General features: G+C 37.3%; 1 protein-coding gene across 3 annotated transcripts in view; it reads right to left on the bottom strand.

The window, feature by feature from the left end:
- Positions 1–18521, bottom strand: part of TSSC1 (tumor suppressing subtransferable candidate 1) — a 97999-nt gene that overhangs the window by 61900 nt on the left and 17578 nt on the right. For 2 of the 3 annotated variants that reach the window (XM_010566716.1, XM_010566715.1), the window contains exon 3: positions 17254–17386. In XM_010566716.1, the coding sequence (XP_010565018.1) occupies positions 17254–17386 (133 nt within the window). Of the gene's footprint in view, positions 1–10727; positions 10824–17253; positions 17387–18521 lie in introns of all 3 variants that reach the window. The other variant, XM_010566717.1, reaches the window with a different exon arrangement.

Genomic DNA, 18521 nt, shown 5'->3' with positions numbered 1-18521 from the left:
TACCACTATTGCTGATGGGCTCAGCCTTGGCCGGCGGTGGGTCCGTCTTAGAGCCGGCTGGCATGGGCTCTGTCGGACATGGGGGAAGCTTCCAGCAGCTTCTTACAGAAGCCACCCCTATAAAGCCCCCCCTGCCCCGCTACCAAAACCTTGCCACACAAAGCCAATACAGAGGGCCAGCTGAGAGCTCATGGTTTAGCATTAGAAGGTAGACCAATGTGGCAACATTGCAGTTGGTGTCTGCTACAGGAAGGATGAAGCAGAGAATAACACAACCTTCAGACAACAACAAGGAGCTTTACATTCATAGGTCCTGGTCCTCCTATGGGACTTTAACCACCTCAGCATCTACTGGAACGGAAATGCAGCCGGATACAGGAGGTTTCTGCAGTACATTGATGATAACTAAACACCAGTGATCAATGAGACAATGGAGGTGTTCTGCTGGACCTCAGTTACAAACATCAAAGAACTGGTCGGAGGTGTGAAGGCTGGGGGAAGCCTAGGCTACAAAGATCAGGAGATGGAGGAGTTCATCTTGTTCCCTGACATGAAAGATCAAGGCAGATAACAGAATCACACATCGCCGTGAGCTTTAGGAGAGCAGACTTTGGCCTGGTTAGGGATCAGCTTCAAAGAACCCATGGAAGACAGACCTGGAGAGAAAGGGGATTCAGAAGAACGGGTTGATTTTCAAGGTTTACCTCCTCCAAGCTCAGGAATGGTCCATCCAGATGAGTAGGAAGTGAAACAGAAGGGGCAGGAGGCTTGCATACGTGAAGAAGGAGTTCCTGACTAACTTCAAACATAAAAAGAAAGCGTACAAGAGGTGGAAGGGACAGGTGGCTTCAGAGAGATACAGAAACAATATCTCACCACACAAGAATGTGGTGAGGAAGCCAAAGCTCCTCTGGAGTTGAATCTGGTAAAGAAACAAAAATCAACAAGAAGGGCTTCTACAGATATATCAGCAGCAAAGGGAAGACTTGAGAAAATGGGGGCCCACTGCTGAATGAGGCAGGGGACCTGATTACAGAGAACACAAAGAAGTCCAAAGTAGTGAATGTTTTCTTCACCCTGGTTTTTACTACCCTCAGGATTCAGGGATCCCAGGCCTCCAAGACCAGTGGGAAAGTCTGGAGCAATAAAGACTCGCCCTCCATAGAGAAGCATCAAGTTTGGGAATATTTAAACAAATGGGACCTGAGTGGATGCACTCACAAGAGCTGAGGAAGCTGGCCAATGTAATTATGAGGCCACTTTCAATTATTTTTGAAAGGACATGGTGATGGGGAGAGGTTCCTGAGGACTTTAAGAAAGTCAGCCTCCACTCAATCCCTAGGAAGGTGACAGATTAAGTGAACCTGTAAAATATTTCCAAATATAAAGTGACTGGGAGTACTCAGTACAGATTTATGAAGAGGATATCATGCCTGACAAATTTGACTGCATTCTGCAATGAAAATTAAATTGAAAATACAGGCTCGGTAAACATGGGGAGAGTAGTTGATGTTGTTTATCTTTACTTTAACAAGCCTTTGGTATAGTCTCCCATAACATCCTCACTGACAAGCTGATGAAGTACAGGTGGACAACATGGTGGGTTGAAAAGTGGCAGAACTCAATGAGTGCCATTCTCAAAGGGTTGTGATCAGTGGCATGAAATCCACCTGGAAGCCAGTCACTACTGGTGTATCCCAGGGGCTAGCAGTGGGGCCAATACTGTTTGGCATCTTCATTAATGACCTCAGGGAACCTCAGAGGGACCGCAACAGGCTGCAGAAAGGGACCAACAGGAACCTCATGAAGTTCAACAGTGAGACACAAAGCCTTGCACCCGAGGAGGAGTAACCCCATGCTCCAGTGCACACTGGGGGGGCTGAGCAGCTAGAGAACAGCTCTGCAGAAAAGGCCCTGCAGGTCCTGGCAGCAGCAATGTAAACATGAGCCAGCAGTGCACTTGTGCCAAAGAAAGCTAACAGCCTCCTGGGCTGCGTTAGACAGATCATCACTAGCAGGTCAAGGGATGTGAACCTTCCCCTCTACTCAGTCCTGGGCAGACCACATATGGAAAACTGCATCCAGTTCTGGGCTCCCCAGTACAAAAGAAACATGGATATACTGGAGCAAGTGCAGGTAAGGGCCACAGAGATGATGATGGGATTGGAGACTGAAAAAGAGAAGGCACATTATTAATGTGAATAAATAATGTTGTTAGGAACTAAAGAAGACCGAGTCAAACTCTCTCAGTAGCACCCAGTGACAGGATAAGAGGCAATAGGCACAAATTGAAATAAAGGAAAATTCCACTTAAGCATAAAAAACCCCAAACATATAAGGCCCTGAAAAACCTGGTTTGATATCATTGTTGATTCTGCTTCAGGTAGGAGGTTGAACTCTAGTTCAACATCCCTTAAAACCCTCTGACATTCCTTACAACCTGAATTACTCCATGATTCTTAAACAGTGGAGAAATGCTGTTGGTCTACTGGATGGCACACGTACCCACAGTGGACATCAAAAAAACTATGCTGAGCTGCAAAATAATCTTCACAATGCCAGAAAAGGCACATAAACATTAACCTCAAATTCTCATATTCCCTGTAGCTACCTGTCACTCCAGTAGCTACAGGAGCAGAAATGTCTGCAATGGTCCTTAAGTTTTATGTCTAATGGTCAGAAATGTTGATGCTTGTTTGATGATGCATGAAGTCAATATAATCACAGTTTCCTTTTAAAAAACACTCACACAAGTTAAGAGAATTAAGGTTGCAAACCATCACCTAAAAATTAGTGAAAAAAGGACTTGAATTATAATAGTCTTCAAAATATTTGAACACATTTCACGTAAGCACTGTAGAGAATAGAATACTCTACAGTTTTAGTGTTATCAGATGACTAGATCAAACTCTAGATTTCCTACCTTATAAAAAAATTATCAATTAGCTAAACATTTAAGATATGGCTAGGACTTGAATTGTGGTTTTGATAAAAGTCAGCAAGAGCAAAAGAAAAAAAAAATTTAGCGTTCTCTTAAGAGTCTATCAAGCAAGCGACTCTTCTTCAGCCTCTCCAGCATTCCAAGAAAGATGGAACATGGAAAAGCTGAAGCAGGCTATCCTTCTATGGTGGAAAGGACACAGAAAATGGAATGCAAAAAAAGGTGAAATTGCAAAATGTCTTAACATTTACTGGAAGGAACTTGCACATTATGCTTGGTTTCACTTGCATGATTCAGGAATAACTCCTAAGTCTAATGCAAACCTGAAAAAACCAAGCCTCTAAGTTTCAGTTATTCAACAAGCTAGTTGGACAAGAACACCTAAACGCATACTCTAAGACCTTATGCTTATCTACAAAATGTTATTTACTGCAACAATAGCATTGACTGGAGATGGAGAAAGAACGCATTTTCTTTCAGTTTATTATACTATTTCAGTTCAATATTTGAAAATTTTGATTTAAAAAGCTCTTTGAAATTGGAGAAGGAAAACCATTCTTCTTGTTCTAAGCTCAAAAAAAAAGGGGGGGAAGGAGGGGGAAGAGAATGAAGCCTTCTAATACTGAAGGATAGAGCAGCTTGATAATTCAACAGATTCTCTCCCAGTGACAGTTCTAATTCAGAAGCATTTTATCCACTTCCTGTATTTTAGAAGCACTCTTTTCAATATCATGACCATCCTGTAATACTCCAATTTCAGTAATTTTCTCTCCTCCCTCTTCTTTCTGATATTAGTTCTATTTTGCTTCACAGCACAAATGTTACAATTATCCTGATAATGGCTGTCAAATAAAGATGAAATCCTAAATCAAGGGATAACAAGCATCTGTGCTTCAAGTTAATTATATCATATAGAATCCCCCAGTTCTTACACTTTTCCCTATGTATCTGCTCTTACTCACTGGCTGAGACACTACTGAGCTTGACTCCTACTGCAGTCTTACATATGAATAAGATTATAGCACAGACTAAGATAATACAGCTATGTTACCTGTCATTTGGACTGAACTCAATATACATCCATGCACAGAGGCCTTCAAACCTGAACAGCAATTAGCATGGAACAATTTCTCAAGCCATTCACCACTTCTGTAGTGGTTTTCCATCATCTGGATCAGACAGTAAGCCACAACACTTAAAACCTTATTGAAGGGTACTTGTAAAGGAACACTACAGATTACATATAACAGCTAGAATTCATAGAAAAACAACAGGTACAAGCTACAAAGAACATTAGGAGAATACCAAGCACATTTATTTCCTCCTTCAAACTATGGGAATAAACTTTCTTCTGTACAAGCCTCCACTACTGCTGAGAAGAGCACTGGGGAATATTTAGAGAGATGCATTCAACTTCCCTCCCCATTTTAATAACTGTAGCATTTCACATGGCTGTACCAATGATCTCCCTACATGGAGTGTTTTCACTACAGCAAAGGAAAGTGAAACCAGTGAAGTCAGTGTCACCTGCTGTTTTCAATACTAAGCAGTTGAAAGCATCACCAGCAGCATTATTTCCAATACCCTTACTGATGAATTTTCTCTGCAGGAAGTTGTTTGTTTTTTTTTTTTAATAGACAAGTTTACTGTGCGTACGTGTAATGCACCAGACAACCATAACTCATAGCAGGTTTAATGTTTTTAAATTAATGGGTTTTAAATGCAGACTTTATTTTCCTTTTCATCAAAATTAAACAGCAGTTTCATGTTTGTATGTCTCTATGTTCTGGATCTACAAACCCGAGCTATTTATACTGAGTCTTCAGGTGCCACTGTGCAGCGGTTGTATCTTGTTTGCACACGTGCCTGCCTGCATGTGTAAAGCTGCAGATAAGAACAGCCTTCTCCATTTGCACTTTCTTTTGCCCTCTGGTGGCTTTGTATGTCCCTACATGTAATGGAAGTGCAGAACCTGTATTTACAGGAGTTGAAAAACACATTTGCACTGGAAAAATAAATTGGTTTCCACATATATTTCAATGGATTTAAGAAATTGAATACTTAAGAGAAGCAGGGGCAAGCGCAAACACAGAAGACAACAGCAACGTAGAAAATTATTTTTAAAGTACTTAATTTCAAAATAGTCTGGGAAAGGTTTTTAAACCAACTTTAAGGGTGCTGCTTTCATTAGTCAGTCACTTTACAGATAGAATCTATTTTTGTTGCAGTGATAACAACCTGACTTAAAAAAAATCTCATTATTGTTACACCTGATAGAGATTTTGCTTTTAAATTTCATTTTCCCTCTTCCTAGTGAGAGAAATTCATCTAGCCTTATCCCATGGACTTAAAACAAGGATTTATCTGAAACGCTAAAGTTAAAAACAAAAGAGGCATTCCACCGTGAGCTCCCCAAATAGTGTTATTAGTGTCACAGTATCAACTCCTAGTCTTACAGGAGTTGACACTTTCAGATAATTCCATGCCATGCCAAAGGCGGGAACAACTGAAGGACTCCAGAAAACTTGGTGGCCAAAAAAGTGACAGATGAGCTTCTCTGTATACAAAAGTTAGTTAATGCATTGTAGAGAAAAATAATTTAAGCCATCCTGACATGATACTGCACTCAGAACTGGTAGTTACAACTCAGAAAAAAGTTCTTTGTGTCAAGACTGACAGTTCTCTGAACCTAATGTGCAGCAGTAGCTATGGAAGCCAGCAAAACATCAGGCATCCGTACAAAGGGCACTGAGAATAAAATAGAAAGCATTGTTTCACAGCCCCATAAAAACTTGGTAATGCCCATATATCTCAAAAGGAGAATGCAATTCTAGTGTTTGCATCTAAAGAAGGGCATAGCAGATTTGGAGAAGGGCAACGTAAACGAAGATGGTAGAAAAACTGTCTTATTAGATGTTCAACAGGTTAGAACTATTTCATTTAGAAGGAAAACACCTTGGGAAGAACATGACCCAAGTTTACAGAAACAGAAAAGCAGTGGCAAGGTGAAAGAATTGCTATTACAGGCCAAATCTTGCAATCTTAGAACTAAGTGGCACTCACTGAAATAGTACAAGGTAAGTTTAAAATTAAAGGGTGGGGACTTTGGCCAGTGAGTAGCTGACTGAAAATTGATGTTAAAAAAGTTTGTGGCAGAAGGCAGTCCCAGCTGGTTCAAAAAGGGATTAGAGACCTATCTATAAACCTGTCTATGCTGTTCTACATAGGATCTCCTGTTGCTGCTGTAGGAGTCATGATACTGGTATAGATGAACCAGTCATTGGTCTGATCAACAGGTTGGCACTATTCCATTTGGAAGGAAAAGGTAAAGATAGTTCTTATATACTTACCTCTCACAGAAACAGCAGCATGAAGGTAAAATGCCTTGCTGCATCTCACCCATCCACTCCATACCAAAAATAGTTCACACTAACAAACAAGATCGTTGTGTCATTCCTTTTTTTTCCCCCCACCTCTGTAGGTTTTCCACTAGAACTGATAGTTATGTCCAAGAAAATTTTTAATTCTGTATAGGTGAAGGTTACCCTGATAATCAATCAGGATAACTAGGCTCCCTTTTCTCCTGATCTACTTTGGAGATAAATAGGAATGGTATCTCAGCAGCTCTTCCTCTGTTTTCCTCAACCCCCAAAGCAGAAATGGACAGGAAGTCATACTAGGGTTTGTGATAACCAATTCTTAAGCAAGCCATATTTCAAAACAAAAGGAAGGCACAGACAAGGAATGAAACACACACAGATTAATTTGCAGCACTGAAGACACTCTTACTTTTCCCAACAGTTCAAGTAATCTTATTAGTACATTCAGGTGAACTGCAAATAATCCTGTTATGGAGGAACGTGAGATGGAGAACATACTGTGCTCTGTAAACTGCAAATTTTTATGGAAAAGTGTACTGTATTTAAAATTCCTCCAAGTTTTTCTTAGCCATTGAAGCTAAGTAGCTGCCCAATAAAATGAAAGTCTGAAAACAGACTGATCAATAGCCCTCCCTTCATCAGCACACACATCCTGGGATGCCAGTTTCCCTGTTCACTAGGACAAGATGATCTGATTTGAAAGGGGAAAATGTTGAAAGGATATGAGCAAAAAATAGCATTTGGTTTGCTTGCTTTTATGAAGGGAATGGAAGAAAAAATGACCACCCTCTTTTTCCCTTTCAAACTTTTTGCATTTATAAATATACAACAGAGACCTTCACTGATAGCTGGTTTAGATTTTAAACAGCTCTGCAATTGATAGACTGCAGTCATGTTTCCCTCTTTTTAAAGAAATCTCTAGTGTCATTAGCAACAAATATGAATCAGAACAGGTACAACAGCATATACTGATGCCATCAGTACAAGAGATGCTTATTAATTTGACAAGTCTGCCTAAGAATCAAGTTGAACTATTTAAATGCTCATTTTGCCTTCACCTCGTGGTGCATTTCTGGCAGCAGTTAAGAGTCATCAGATATCAATGGGCTTTTAAACATTTTAGGGCTCATTTTCCTGCTAATACTTTTCTTTACACATTGTTTAAGTATTTCCTTCATGAACTACTACAGAAGATACCCAAAGAACAAGGTGACAAGTATTCTTCCTAATGTTTTTAAGATCTGTGACTGCCAGCTTACAAAAAATAATAATAAATCTATCAAGAATACACATTCACATTTTTCTTTTTGACTTTGCATTTCCTTGTGTAGTTGTACATAACATGTCTTTCATCCTTTGTTCCCACAGGAATTTTTAAGAGAAATAACCAATGACCATTCTTCTCCAAGCAGCACAGGATATAGCATTCTATGAAAAACTGCCCTCCTTCAAAATAGCTGTCATTTTTTAATTGTACTTGATGAGACTAAAGTCACACATTTCAAGGATGACAGAAGTACCAGAGAGCATGTGACATGTTGCTCCTTTGCTCAGGACTGCCTATGGTCTCAATGTCATCAAGAAAAAGAAATGTCAGCTGTTTAAAAAAAAACAAAAAAACAAAAAACCAAAACACTTTCTCTCGAAGTTCTGCTAAATATCATTCAATGATGAAAAGCACAGGTAAAATAATCACAAGCAACTCCTAAAACAATTCTTCAGTATATTCTATATAATTTATTGACATTATTTAAAGAGTTTGAATTATTCCTTTCTAATTAGTCAAAGCATGAACATTTGTTAAACCTCAGATTACCTGAAACCTTTCTATAAACTCAGAAATTACCATGCTGGCAAAGAGCTCTGGTCCACGGTCTAATTCAGAATTTAGTATCTGAAAACAGCTAGAAAAGAGTACCATCTTCAGAAGCAAAAGCTAGGATAAATTAGACAGTTATCATCATTAGACACATATTTTGCCTCAATGAACTTGTGCACCTAATACCCAGCAGTTAAACATTCACTTCAAATTGAGAAGTGTGAAGTTTTCTCTAATTCATCAGCATTCTTTAAGACATACCTGCACAATACCTAGCAATCCTAATTACAACACGACCACCTCATAGCACTAGACACTGTATAAAAGCTATACAAAAAGGATAACTGTTCCAAAACTCTGTTCTTCTCTAGAAGGACCAAATTATCTCCAAAATTATTTCTCTCAATTTTGTGGAATAAGCTGCACAACAGAACCATCATACCGAGATAAGCAGAACAGAAATTCTTGACCATAGCTTCCTACCTTAATTTATTTCATATATGTCTTAATCATGTCTTTTGTCTAATTTCTGAAGTACTTGCATGTTTCCCTGCACTACATTCTCCAAAACAAACAATCTGTGTATTTTATAACAATCTGCAATGGAGAACCATGACAGATATTTTATTTTTTGGCAACTCAATAAAGTCAGGTACAGTTCTCCAGCCCTGAGGCCAGCTAACATAGTTAAGCTCAAAATTTTTTCAGGGTAAGCTGAAGGAAGGAGGCCGCACTCCAAATACTCATGATGTTCTTGGACTACCTCTGAGCACCATTGCCTGAAAGTGCTAGGTGGCCCACACCAAAACTGCTCAGGGAACATCCTGAGTCTAACAGCACGCACTACTGCAAGTCAGTCCCTAGGTCAATGCCATGGCCCTGTCCAAGTTACTGGAATACATATATAACCGTAAAATATTAGTCTAATATCCTGAAATGATTTATTTTACTCTATGGGTTATAATTTCCAGCAAAAAATATCATTATAGCAATACTGATGCAAAAAACCAAGAGCAGCCAGCTGTCCAATACCAAAACCTGATTATTCAATATTAAGTTGGGGGGGGGGGTTTGTTTGTTTGTTTGTTTAGAGTCAGCAGGTTTTATACCTCACAAGCTAGCAGGTAAGAGTTGTTTTCTTCTTAAATACTCACACACACACTCTCCACACCTGCTCCCATGCTGCTTGACATCATTAAAGTGAATAATTCCAAACATCAGACTTCAATGCTGTTATTTTTTGTGGCCCATTATGTCACATTCTAATTTTCAAGTTTTCAATTACATAAAGGTACTCTTGTGGCTGTGAAAATACCCTTGCAACTCAATTCACAACTGCATAAACTATCAGCGTAAACATTTTGTTTAGTTTGCTAGCACTGTTTGAAACAGTGAAAAAGAGAAATGAAGTCTTCAGACCGCTGTTCATCTTACAGCAGCATCAAAACTAAAAGTTAGACTCAACGATTTAAGAATCGACAAATTATTTCATTGAGCGTTTCAGTAAATGGCATGGAAAGGAAGAAGAACATAAGGCCTCAGGAAAATAGGGGGAGTTGCCACAGATGAAGAAAGAAAATGCAAAATAGAAAGCACTAATCAAAAAACTGAGCAGGCAGACATTTAGTCACAATAATAGATTTTTCTACTGACAGACACTAAATGGTACAGAAAACACCTACAAAATGCTAACACTTAAGGGCCGTATCTTACCCCTTTAACATTTCTACAGTCTTACACAGAACTGATTGCCCAAAGGCTACGTACCACCTCACACCTTGTTGCTTACTCACGCATAGTTGCAGTCATATGCTTGTCCTTTAAGTGACATACCCCTTATTTGTTGTTGAGATGTCCTTCCTTCAGGATCTCCTTATTTCTCCAATTATACTACTTCCTTCATTTCTTCACTTTGTCTTTCAGTAAACATTTCCCCATCAGATCTGTGACAGTTAACAGTGCATTGGCATTGCCTATGATTATGCTCTTGAGATTGGGTCATTTACTTTTGCCCCCCACCCCCAAGCATTTCCTTCACCTGCAAGCAGGAGATACGCTGAAGTAGCTGCTTACAATCACTCCCTGAAAACTCACCTTTACAGTAATGGAGATAGCTACCTAGATCCAATTAGAGGTTCAGCAGGCAAACTGTGAATGCAGAATTTTTAGTCTGGATCATTTCTCTATTTCCACTCTTCTATCTCCCCATCACTTCATGTAAACCCACCGGTTTGCTTTACCCCTTGACTTCTCAAACAATTTCACCATCTCTTCTAAGCATCTGTACATCTACCAGAACATAGTAACTACCCAAGTAGCTAGCCATGAGATAGTATCAAAATTTAAACAAACCACTAGTTCCTCACTGATATTCTGAATAGATTCATCGGTATCTCAGAGCAATGTATAATTCTGAGGTTTTATTCTACCTTATAGGATATAATGAAAGTTATATTCAGGTTCTGCAAAGAATAAAGTAGAAACTATTGGATTAAGGCTTCCCTTTATATTTATAAAAAATTATTTTAGAATGATAGTTTTCCCCAAACACATCATCACGAGCATTCACCCTCTTTACTGAATATTCTGAATATTCTGCTGTGCAGAGACCAGACACAAGTCATTCAGAAAGAAGCCATCCATTGCTGGTAAAGTGGCATGGCTGCAAAACTCTTCACATGGCCTACAAAAAAATCCCTCTGCATTCTCTATTCCTTTAATAATGTAGCTGAAATTTAATTTATAAGTCCTTAGGAAATAGTCCGTCTCCATTTTAGCAGTATTCTAAAATAGCAGGTGAGAGAAAGGAAGGGATGTATAAACAAGAGAGCAGATTAAAATGAAGTTCTATAAGAAACAAAGCATAGCAAGACACACTCACACTCAAAAACCACATACAACCTGTACCTACCAATGCACATCCACCTAACTGGTAAATTTTTCAAATACCCAATGACAGTGTATTATAAACTGGACTGACAAAGAGGGCATCATTCAGAAATCAACATATTTTCAAGTATTCCCCAACTTGATCTTAACCCAGGGCTCCCACTTTTTTCAGCCAACCCCAGAGCCGAGGCTTCCATCACCTACTTTACAAAAGAATACAAAAGTGGTATTAGACATGTTCCAGTCTGTTGTCTGTTGGTATTTCTTCCTGCCTCGGAACACTATTAAAAGTCCATTCAAATGGCTTTCCAATTTCCGCTCCTGTAGCCTGAAACTTCAGCAATACTGAGACTGTATAGGGATCGTATTCCAGTGGGGTCTAGGGCTTTGTCAGGTTTTCATTGTTCTAGTTCCCAAGTGACTCCACTCTAGCACGATCTACAAGGTTTTGGCATTTCACCTCATCACAATGAAAAATTTATGCTAGCATAGGCTAGAATGCACTTTTGTGTAGTGAAGCAAGGCTTCTTTCAAACTCTTAGCAATATGCATGTAAAATTATTTTCCCCTCAGCAGGTGAATAGACATCTTGGATGGCTACCAACTTCTTGCAAATTTGAAGACTAATTTATCCTCATTTTTAAACTTCTTATTATATTTAGTGTACCATTATTCTCACTGGTTTATATCATTATTTGGAGGGTACAGTCTTGACCCTCACCCCACCCCATCATTATTCTTTTCTGATATTTAAAAGTGCATTTCTACTATGATACTATAATGTCCTTAATTACTTTGTCACCTTTCTTATTCACTTTTTAAGTGTCACTCCTGTCACATTTTAGTTAAAAGAAAGTAAAAAGCGAATAGCCAACTGACTATAGCTAGTCAGAATAGCAAAAAAGAAGCAAGGTGTAAAGTTCCTAGAATTGTTCTGACAGGGATTTTCCACTAAATACAGCATCCTCCATTTCAAATCTGGACCCCTGTGAAGCAAATTATTTGATTTCTGCTTTGTTGAATATAACTAAGATATCAATAAATATTAAAGGCAAATAAGCACGTGTAAATTTTCAGAGATTAAGCATTAACCAATTAAAATGCAACTGCAGTACTCCAGCTTATTGCCACTTTTATCATCACCCAAAACCCTCTGTACATTGTACCCTTTTCTCAACAATCCATCCTTTTAGCTTTTTTTAGAACCTAATCTATATCATACTGAATTTTAACAATCTAATTTAACTTCTAAAGCTAGAAGACTACGAAACTAATTTTTCCCCTTAATTTTTACCTATTTTAAAGCTGTCAGTAGCAATCTTATCCTGTTCAAGAAAAAAACCCCACCCGCTATTTTAATACACTTGACTTGCCGCAGTAAAGGGGAAAAATAATGCATCAATACGTCACAAAACTGACTAACAGTGCATAAGTTCATCTAGATATCTCAAGTATAAATTTTACAAAGCCTTCTTCCCCCGTCCCCAAAATATTCAGATTTTAATCCTTCTTTTCCCTCTTATACCTAGCGTCTTCACGCCTAGCTTCTTCATGTATTTATGCACTCTTCTCCCTTCAGTTAGGGAATCTGGGATAAAATACAGCATTCCTAATTCTTACAGTGCTCACAATACCAAATAGCTGCCAAACACATTTGCAGAAGGAAAAAAAAAAAAAAAAAAAAAAAAAAAAAAAAAAAGTTACTTCTCAGTGTAATGACTGCCTAAAATAGGTAGCTCATGTCAGGGATTTTTATTTCTTTATTTTAAACCATGGATCTGAAGGATCCAATTATGTTTCTAAAACGTAGGAAAGCCACTAGGTTCACAGATTGCTACGCTGATATCTCCCCCGCCACAACCATAAAGTTTGTTTAAAAACCCTAGGAAATAATTTATTTATTAAAATAGAGGTGCAAAATTAACCTTACAAAACATTATCTGTTACCAAATCGGTTTTAGTGTTTTATCAAAAAACATTCAGTGTTTTATCATGCTTTGGCTATATCTGGACTATCATTTGAACATGAGAAAAGCAATTTTTTAACAGCAAAGGTGGCAAATGACAAGAAGCAGAAAGACAACATCACCTCTGATCAACTACTAGATCTACTGAATACACATCTTGCCCATTAGCAATGCGAGTTACACAGGAATGGTCTTAATACATTTCTAGCATACAATATTGCCGAGTACGTTAGAAATGTATAATATAGGCAAGTACTATGCCTTCAGCATAGTAGATTTCTGATCTTTGCTGAAAGTTAGGCAAGATTACACATTACTAGTAAGCCTATCACTTGATAATAAAATCATCTTCCTATAACATCAGTAGTAATAGTATAAAATTCCCTAAGTGATATATCCATCATTGGTGGGACCGGAGGGACCACTATAATCAAGACAGGAACTGAGTAGAATAAGTTTTCCCTTTGCAATTACATGACTTTCCTAAATTGGTGTTTCTAATGTGCGTGTAGCACTTAAAAACAATCCAGTAGACAACAAGGAAATTAATTTTCACTGACATGGAAGCCTAACTATTATGACTCATGAGCACATGACTTTGCTCTTCAGTAGGTGTACCAATAATAATAATAATAATAATAATAATGTACATTTGAAGTCGTACCTCCTTATGCCTCTTTCACTTATATGAGTCAAGGACAAGTAAAAAGATTTCACTTATCCATGAAGCAGGGGAAAAAAAAATAATTTGTAAATCCCCTAGCGAGTGACAGGGGCACATTGTTTCTACATTAGCATCATTCCTTTTGAAGAAGGCTTCCTACCTGTATGATTCAGGGGAAAAAAAAAAAAAACAAAACAAAACAAACCCAAAAAACTTCATAACAATGACTTTGGAAACAGATGCTATGTATATATATATTGGGGGCGGGGGGGGGGACTGACACCAAAAAACATACATACATATACACATGCATGGAAAAAAAGCTTCAGATCTGTAAAATCCCACACAATCATGCTTGGAAGTAGCTAAAGTGCCCTCTTTGAAGGAAAACAAAATAAACACAAAAAACCCAAAACAAACCAAAAAACCCAAACATAGGAACTTCCCCATCCGAGAAGATCTTTCAACGTTTGATTAACAGCCTTGTTACATCAATTCAAGGCCTCTCTCAACCAGAACAGCAAAAACTTTCAAACATTATTGCATCAGCATCCTTCTCAAACACACAGAGGGCTTATAACTTTCCATTTGAGTCTTGACGCCACAAATAACCTATCGTTACCAGCTGAATAAGAGTATCAGTTTCCTCATGCAATTCTTAGCACTCAGCAGAAATTAACAAAAAGCTTTGTGTATTATAATTATTTTGCTAAATTTAATCCTTACAAGAGAAAAGAGAAGCAAATAACATCAGATCCCTTGTATTTCAAAACATACAGCAAGACTGCTAGCGTTATCTTTGACTTTGAGGCAGTAGTTTTAACTGTCAAGTAGATAATAAAGTAAAAAAAGTGTCTAAACGTCTCAATAATATTACAGGGGATGATAACAACTGGATACTGAGGAAAGATTTTTCACTACATTTTAAAAATATGGTATGATTAAAAAAAGGAAGAGTAGCTAAGTTATAGGGAAAGTATGTTTAAAAAGAAATCTTTTATCTTGCGTAAGTCAGCTCTAGAAAAAGAATTAATCTATGGTTTGAAGAACAGCAAGTCCAGATGACTGAAACACTAAAGCAAATTATTCAGGAATCAATATTTTTCTGTATCGCTAGCTGCAAAATGCTTTTAAAAAGTTAATCAAGACCAAAAAGCTCTCTTCAAAGTAGGTACACAGTATTACTCTTTCAGTTCAACCACTATTATATTCCCCAAACTTCCTATATTAAAGGCATACTTCTCCTAGACACAAAACAAAGAACAGGAGAGCTGTGAAAAAAGTGCTCTTCTGTTTGCACCTACTACATGTTTTTTCATAAAGTAACATAAGACCTTATTCATCCCTTGGTTATGCTAACTATAAGTGTAAGAAAGTGAAAGAAAACTCAGTATCTCTCCCAATATAAAAGAGGAAATTTCAAAGTCTTTTCATGAGTGCTTCACCCTATTCCATTAGCTTACTTCAGTGAGTTATGAAATGCAAAATGCACATGATTCCACTTTTCTTCAGTGCCACATTTCACCACTTATTTAAGCAACTTCAAAAAATAGCTATTACTAATGGACACACACCACTTTTCTTTGCTCTCCAAGTTTCAAAAACAGTCAAGATTTGCCAGTAGTATTGGGTTCAGATGCAGAGATGGTCACAATACGTATGACTGTTCCTGACAGCATCATCTCATTTGACTGGTACTTCAATGAGGAAAACAGTTAAGAGTCTTTTTAAAATAACAAAACAAATGCAATACAAAAAAAAAAAACATTTTAAAAGTTTCCATTGCTTAATTTTCTGCAGAAAGTTTATGGCTGATGATTCTAAATGAAGATACATGAAGTAAAACAATAAACCCTCATGTTCAGAAACTAGGTAAACTAAATCCAGAACACAAGCTAGAATAGAAAACATACATATGAATTAATAGGTCCAATAATGGAAATCAGAAAACTCACAGATATTTAGAGTGTTTGGATAGAAGCTCAATTCTAGCAATCTCAGTAAGCTCTCTCCGAAAGAGAATTTTCAATTAATATGCATATTGCTGTAAGGAATTGTTATAAAGAACTTAAATATAGGCCTTCTTGAGAAAAAAGTATAAAACTATTTGTTTTCGCCATACTTTCTAGAGCAATACTTGAGCTCAAGAATAGACACAAATTGAAAAAATGAAGACTGGTTAACATTAAATGGTACGTTACATACATGAAATATTGGACTTGATAAGCTATCTTGTACCATCTTGCTGTTCAGTTATGTACTGAAAAAGAGGTACAGAAATTCTTTAAAATGTTTCACACTATTCCGTGCAGCACAATATTCTTTAAGAAAATAAAAATGCAATCAACTCAGAAAGGCTAGAGAAAGAAACTTAGAAACTTGTTTTGGTTTTCTTTAAAGGAGACTTCTGACAACTTTCTCAGATTCTCCCCTGAAACTAGCCAGAAAATTACTAAGACTACTTTAGAATTTCAGGCCCGATTACTGCTTTCTCATTTTTTCCATGGATCACTGGCAAGGTGAGAAAGTTATGTTCACCAAGTCAACCAGAGAGTAAAAAGTAGTCAAAAACCAGGCCAATACGATTTCAGTGCTCTCTTAGTCAAAATTTAGAAAACCAAAAAAGCTCTTTATTACTCTACTTATCTTCTATAATTGTCTTCAAAAGATTCACATAAGATTTGTGAAAGAAATTCAAATTTTAGCACTTTTATTTCAATCCAAAAGAACCAGAAGAAGCAAGCAGTCCTGGAACCTTCTCTCCAACATAGCCACCAGGTGAGCAGCAGGAATTCACATCTCCACAACCATCCACAGATGCACAGAGCCTGAAACTCACTACATTTTTCTTATATTCTTGGACCATATTTCCATAGAAGAATAGACTAATATTTACTAGAAGAAATAGTATTTATTCCAACTGACAGCACAGATTTCTTGCTTGTCAGAGAGAAAGAGTACTCCCTTCCCCAAGTGATGCAAGTGGATTTTTCAAGCCTCATGACAGAAAATCTTCACACCTGCCTCATCTAGGAAATGCACAGAGATCCTTAATCTCAACAGCTGTGCACTTAGTGCTAGGTTACACATGGAGCATTCCTACTGTTTCTGATGAGATATTTATATAAGAATTTATAGTTCTCTGTGGGCATATCTGCATTTAACATATGACAAATAACATTATATACAAACTTCACTTGCAATTTTAAAATAGAGCTTGATGCTGGTTGGCATGATGCTGTTTTGAAAGACATTTACTGCCACTTTCAAAAGCAAACATATAAAACAATAAAAAGAATGACATCTAAAATACCAGGAATATATTTTATTTGCCATGCTTTGCATTAATCAGGCAAGCAATACTTTTATTTTGCTGCTTTTCTTGATTTGAATGCAGAAGTAGACTTCTAACCAAGATGACCTAAGAATATGAGACAAATGATGTATAGGTAATGGTACAGCAGATTTTCTGGAAAATGCCTGTGTTGATAATTTCGATTTAAAGTGTTTACACATAGCTAGATGTTCAATCTTTGAACATTCAAAAATATCAAAACACTTAAACAAGTTTAACACAGTTAGAAAGGACTTACTTTTATTGTAGCAGGTTGCTAGTACACCTTTATCTGCAGGACTGGTACTAATGTGCCAAATTTCACCCACTTGATGAAGGAGAACGTTTTTGTTTATAATGTTATTTTCATCATCAAAATCTATGATGTGAATCTGCAAATACAATAAAAGAGAACATTAGGGTTTCAAATGTTTTCCTGTGGGTCTTAATTATGCACGATGACTGCACAGAAGAATTTAATGAGAATTTTATAACAGATATCTACTTTAATTAATTGTTATACTAACAATTTAGTATATCATTGATTTCATGCAGGATATACTTTTCTAGAAAAACACAAGCAATTTCCCTGTTTTGAGGAAATACCATATTTATTCTTCTCGATTTTGCAACTTAAAGCTTGAAGGTGATTTTTCATTTTATGGCTAATAGTAAATAAGCCACTTGTATTGCAGTTCAACACTTCTTATAGCAATAAACAGAAATAACAACATTACAATCCTTAGTCTAAATGTTTGCACCAATTCTGTATCCAAATCATCTAATTCACACATCCTACAAAGAAAGAAGGGGAGAAAGGGAAGGGACTCTCATTTGAAGCAAATACTGTAACTCAGCAAGAAACATTTTGAGAGTTCACTTCAGCAATCACATATCTGTGGCAATATATAAATCTGTAATACTTTTTATACTATATAGAACAATAAAATGTTGAACGGAAAGATGAAGAAAACCAGTAACATTTAAATACCTAGACATGATTTTTTTAAAAGACATACAGCTAAGTTTGCTTTTTGTGATTTCCATTTTTGTTTGTCATGGAGTTTTTGTTGGGGGGGGGGGGGGATGTTTTTAAATAGGTCTATGTTACTCTCATTTTTCCTTCTTAGTTAGTTGTTTTTCTGTAGTTACCTCAGAAATACAAGGAATTGAGAAAGATACTAGCCTGGCACAACATACACAAGTGACTACTCATGGGACTAACTACACTGAGCTCAAGAGCGAACAAATAAATTCTAGAAGACTCAACATTTTTAGAAAACTGTATCCTCATTAAAAATTCATTAGCAAAGTTGGGTGAACAATGAAGAGGAAAAAAAACAAGAGACATTCTATCATAATGTGTATTGGGTTTGTGTGGCAAGGTTTTGGTAGCAGGGGGACTACAGAGGTGGCTTCTGCTGGAAGTTTCCCCCATGTCCAACAGAGCCAATACCAGCCGGCTCCAAGTCAGACCCGCTGCTGGCCAAGGTCGAGCCCATCAGTGACGGTGGTAGCGCCTCTGGG

Source organism: Haliaeetus leucocephalus, unplaced genomic scaffold (assembly GCF_000737465.1).
Source record: "Haliaeetus leucocephalus isolate CR32 unplaced genomic scaffold, Haliaeetus_leucocephalus-4.0 Scaffold217, whole genome shotgun sequence".
Taxonomy (NCBI): Eukaryota; Metazoa; Chordata; class Aves; order Accipitriformes; family Accipitridae; genus Haliaeetus; species Haliaeetus leucocephalus.
Note: the sequence above shows the minus strand (reverse complement) of the source record. Positions and strands in the feature narration are given on the sequence as shown.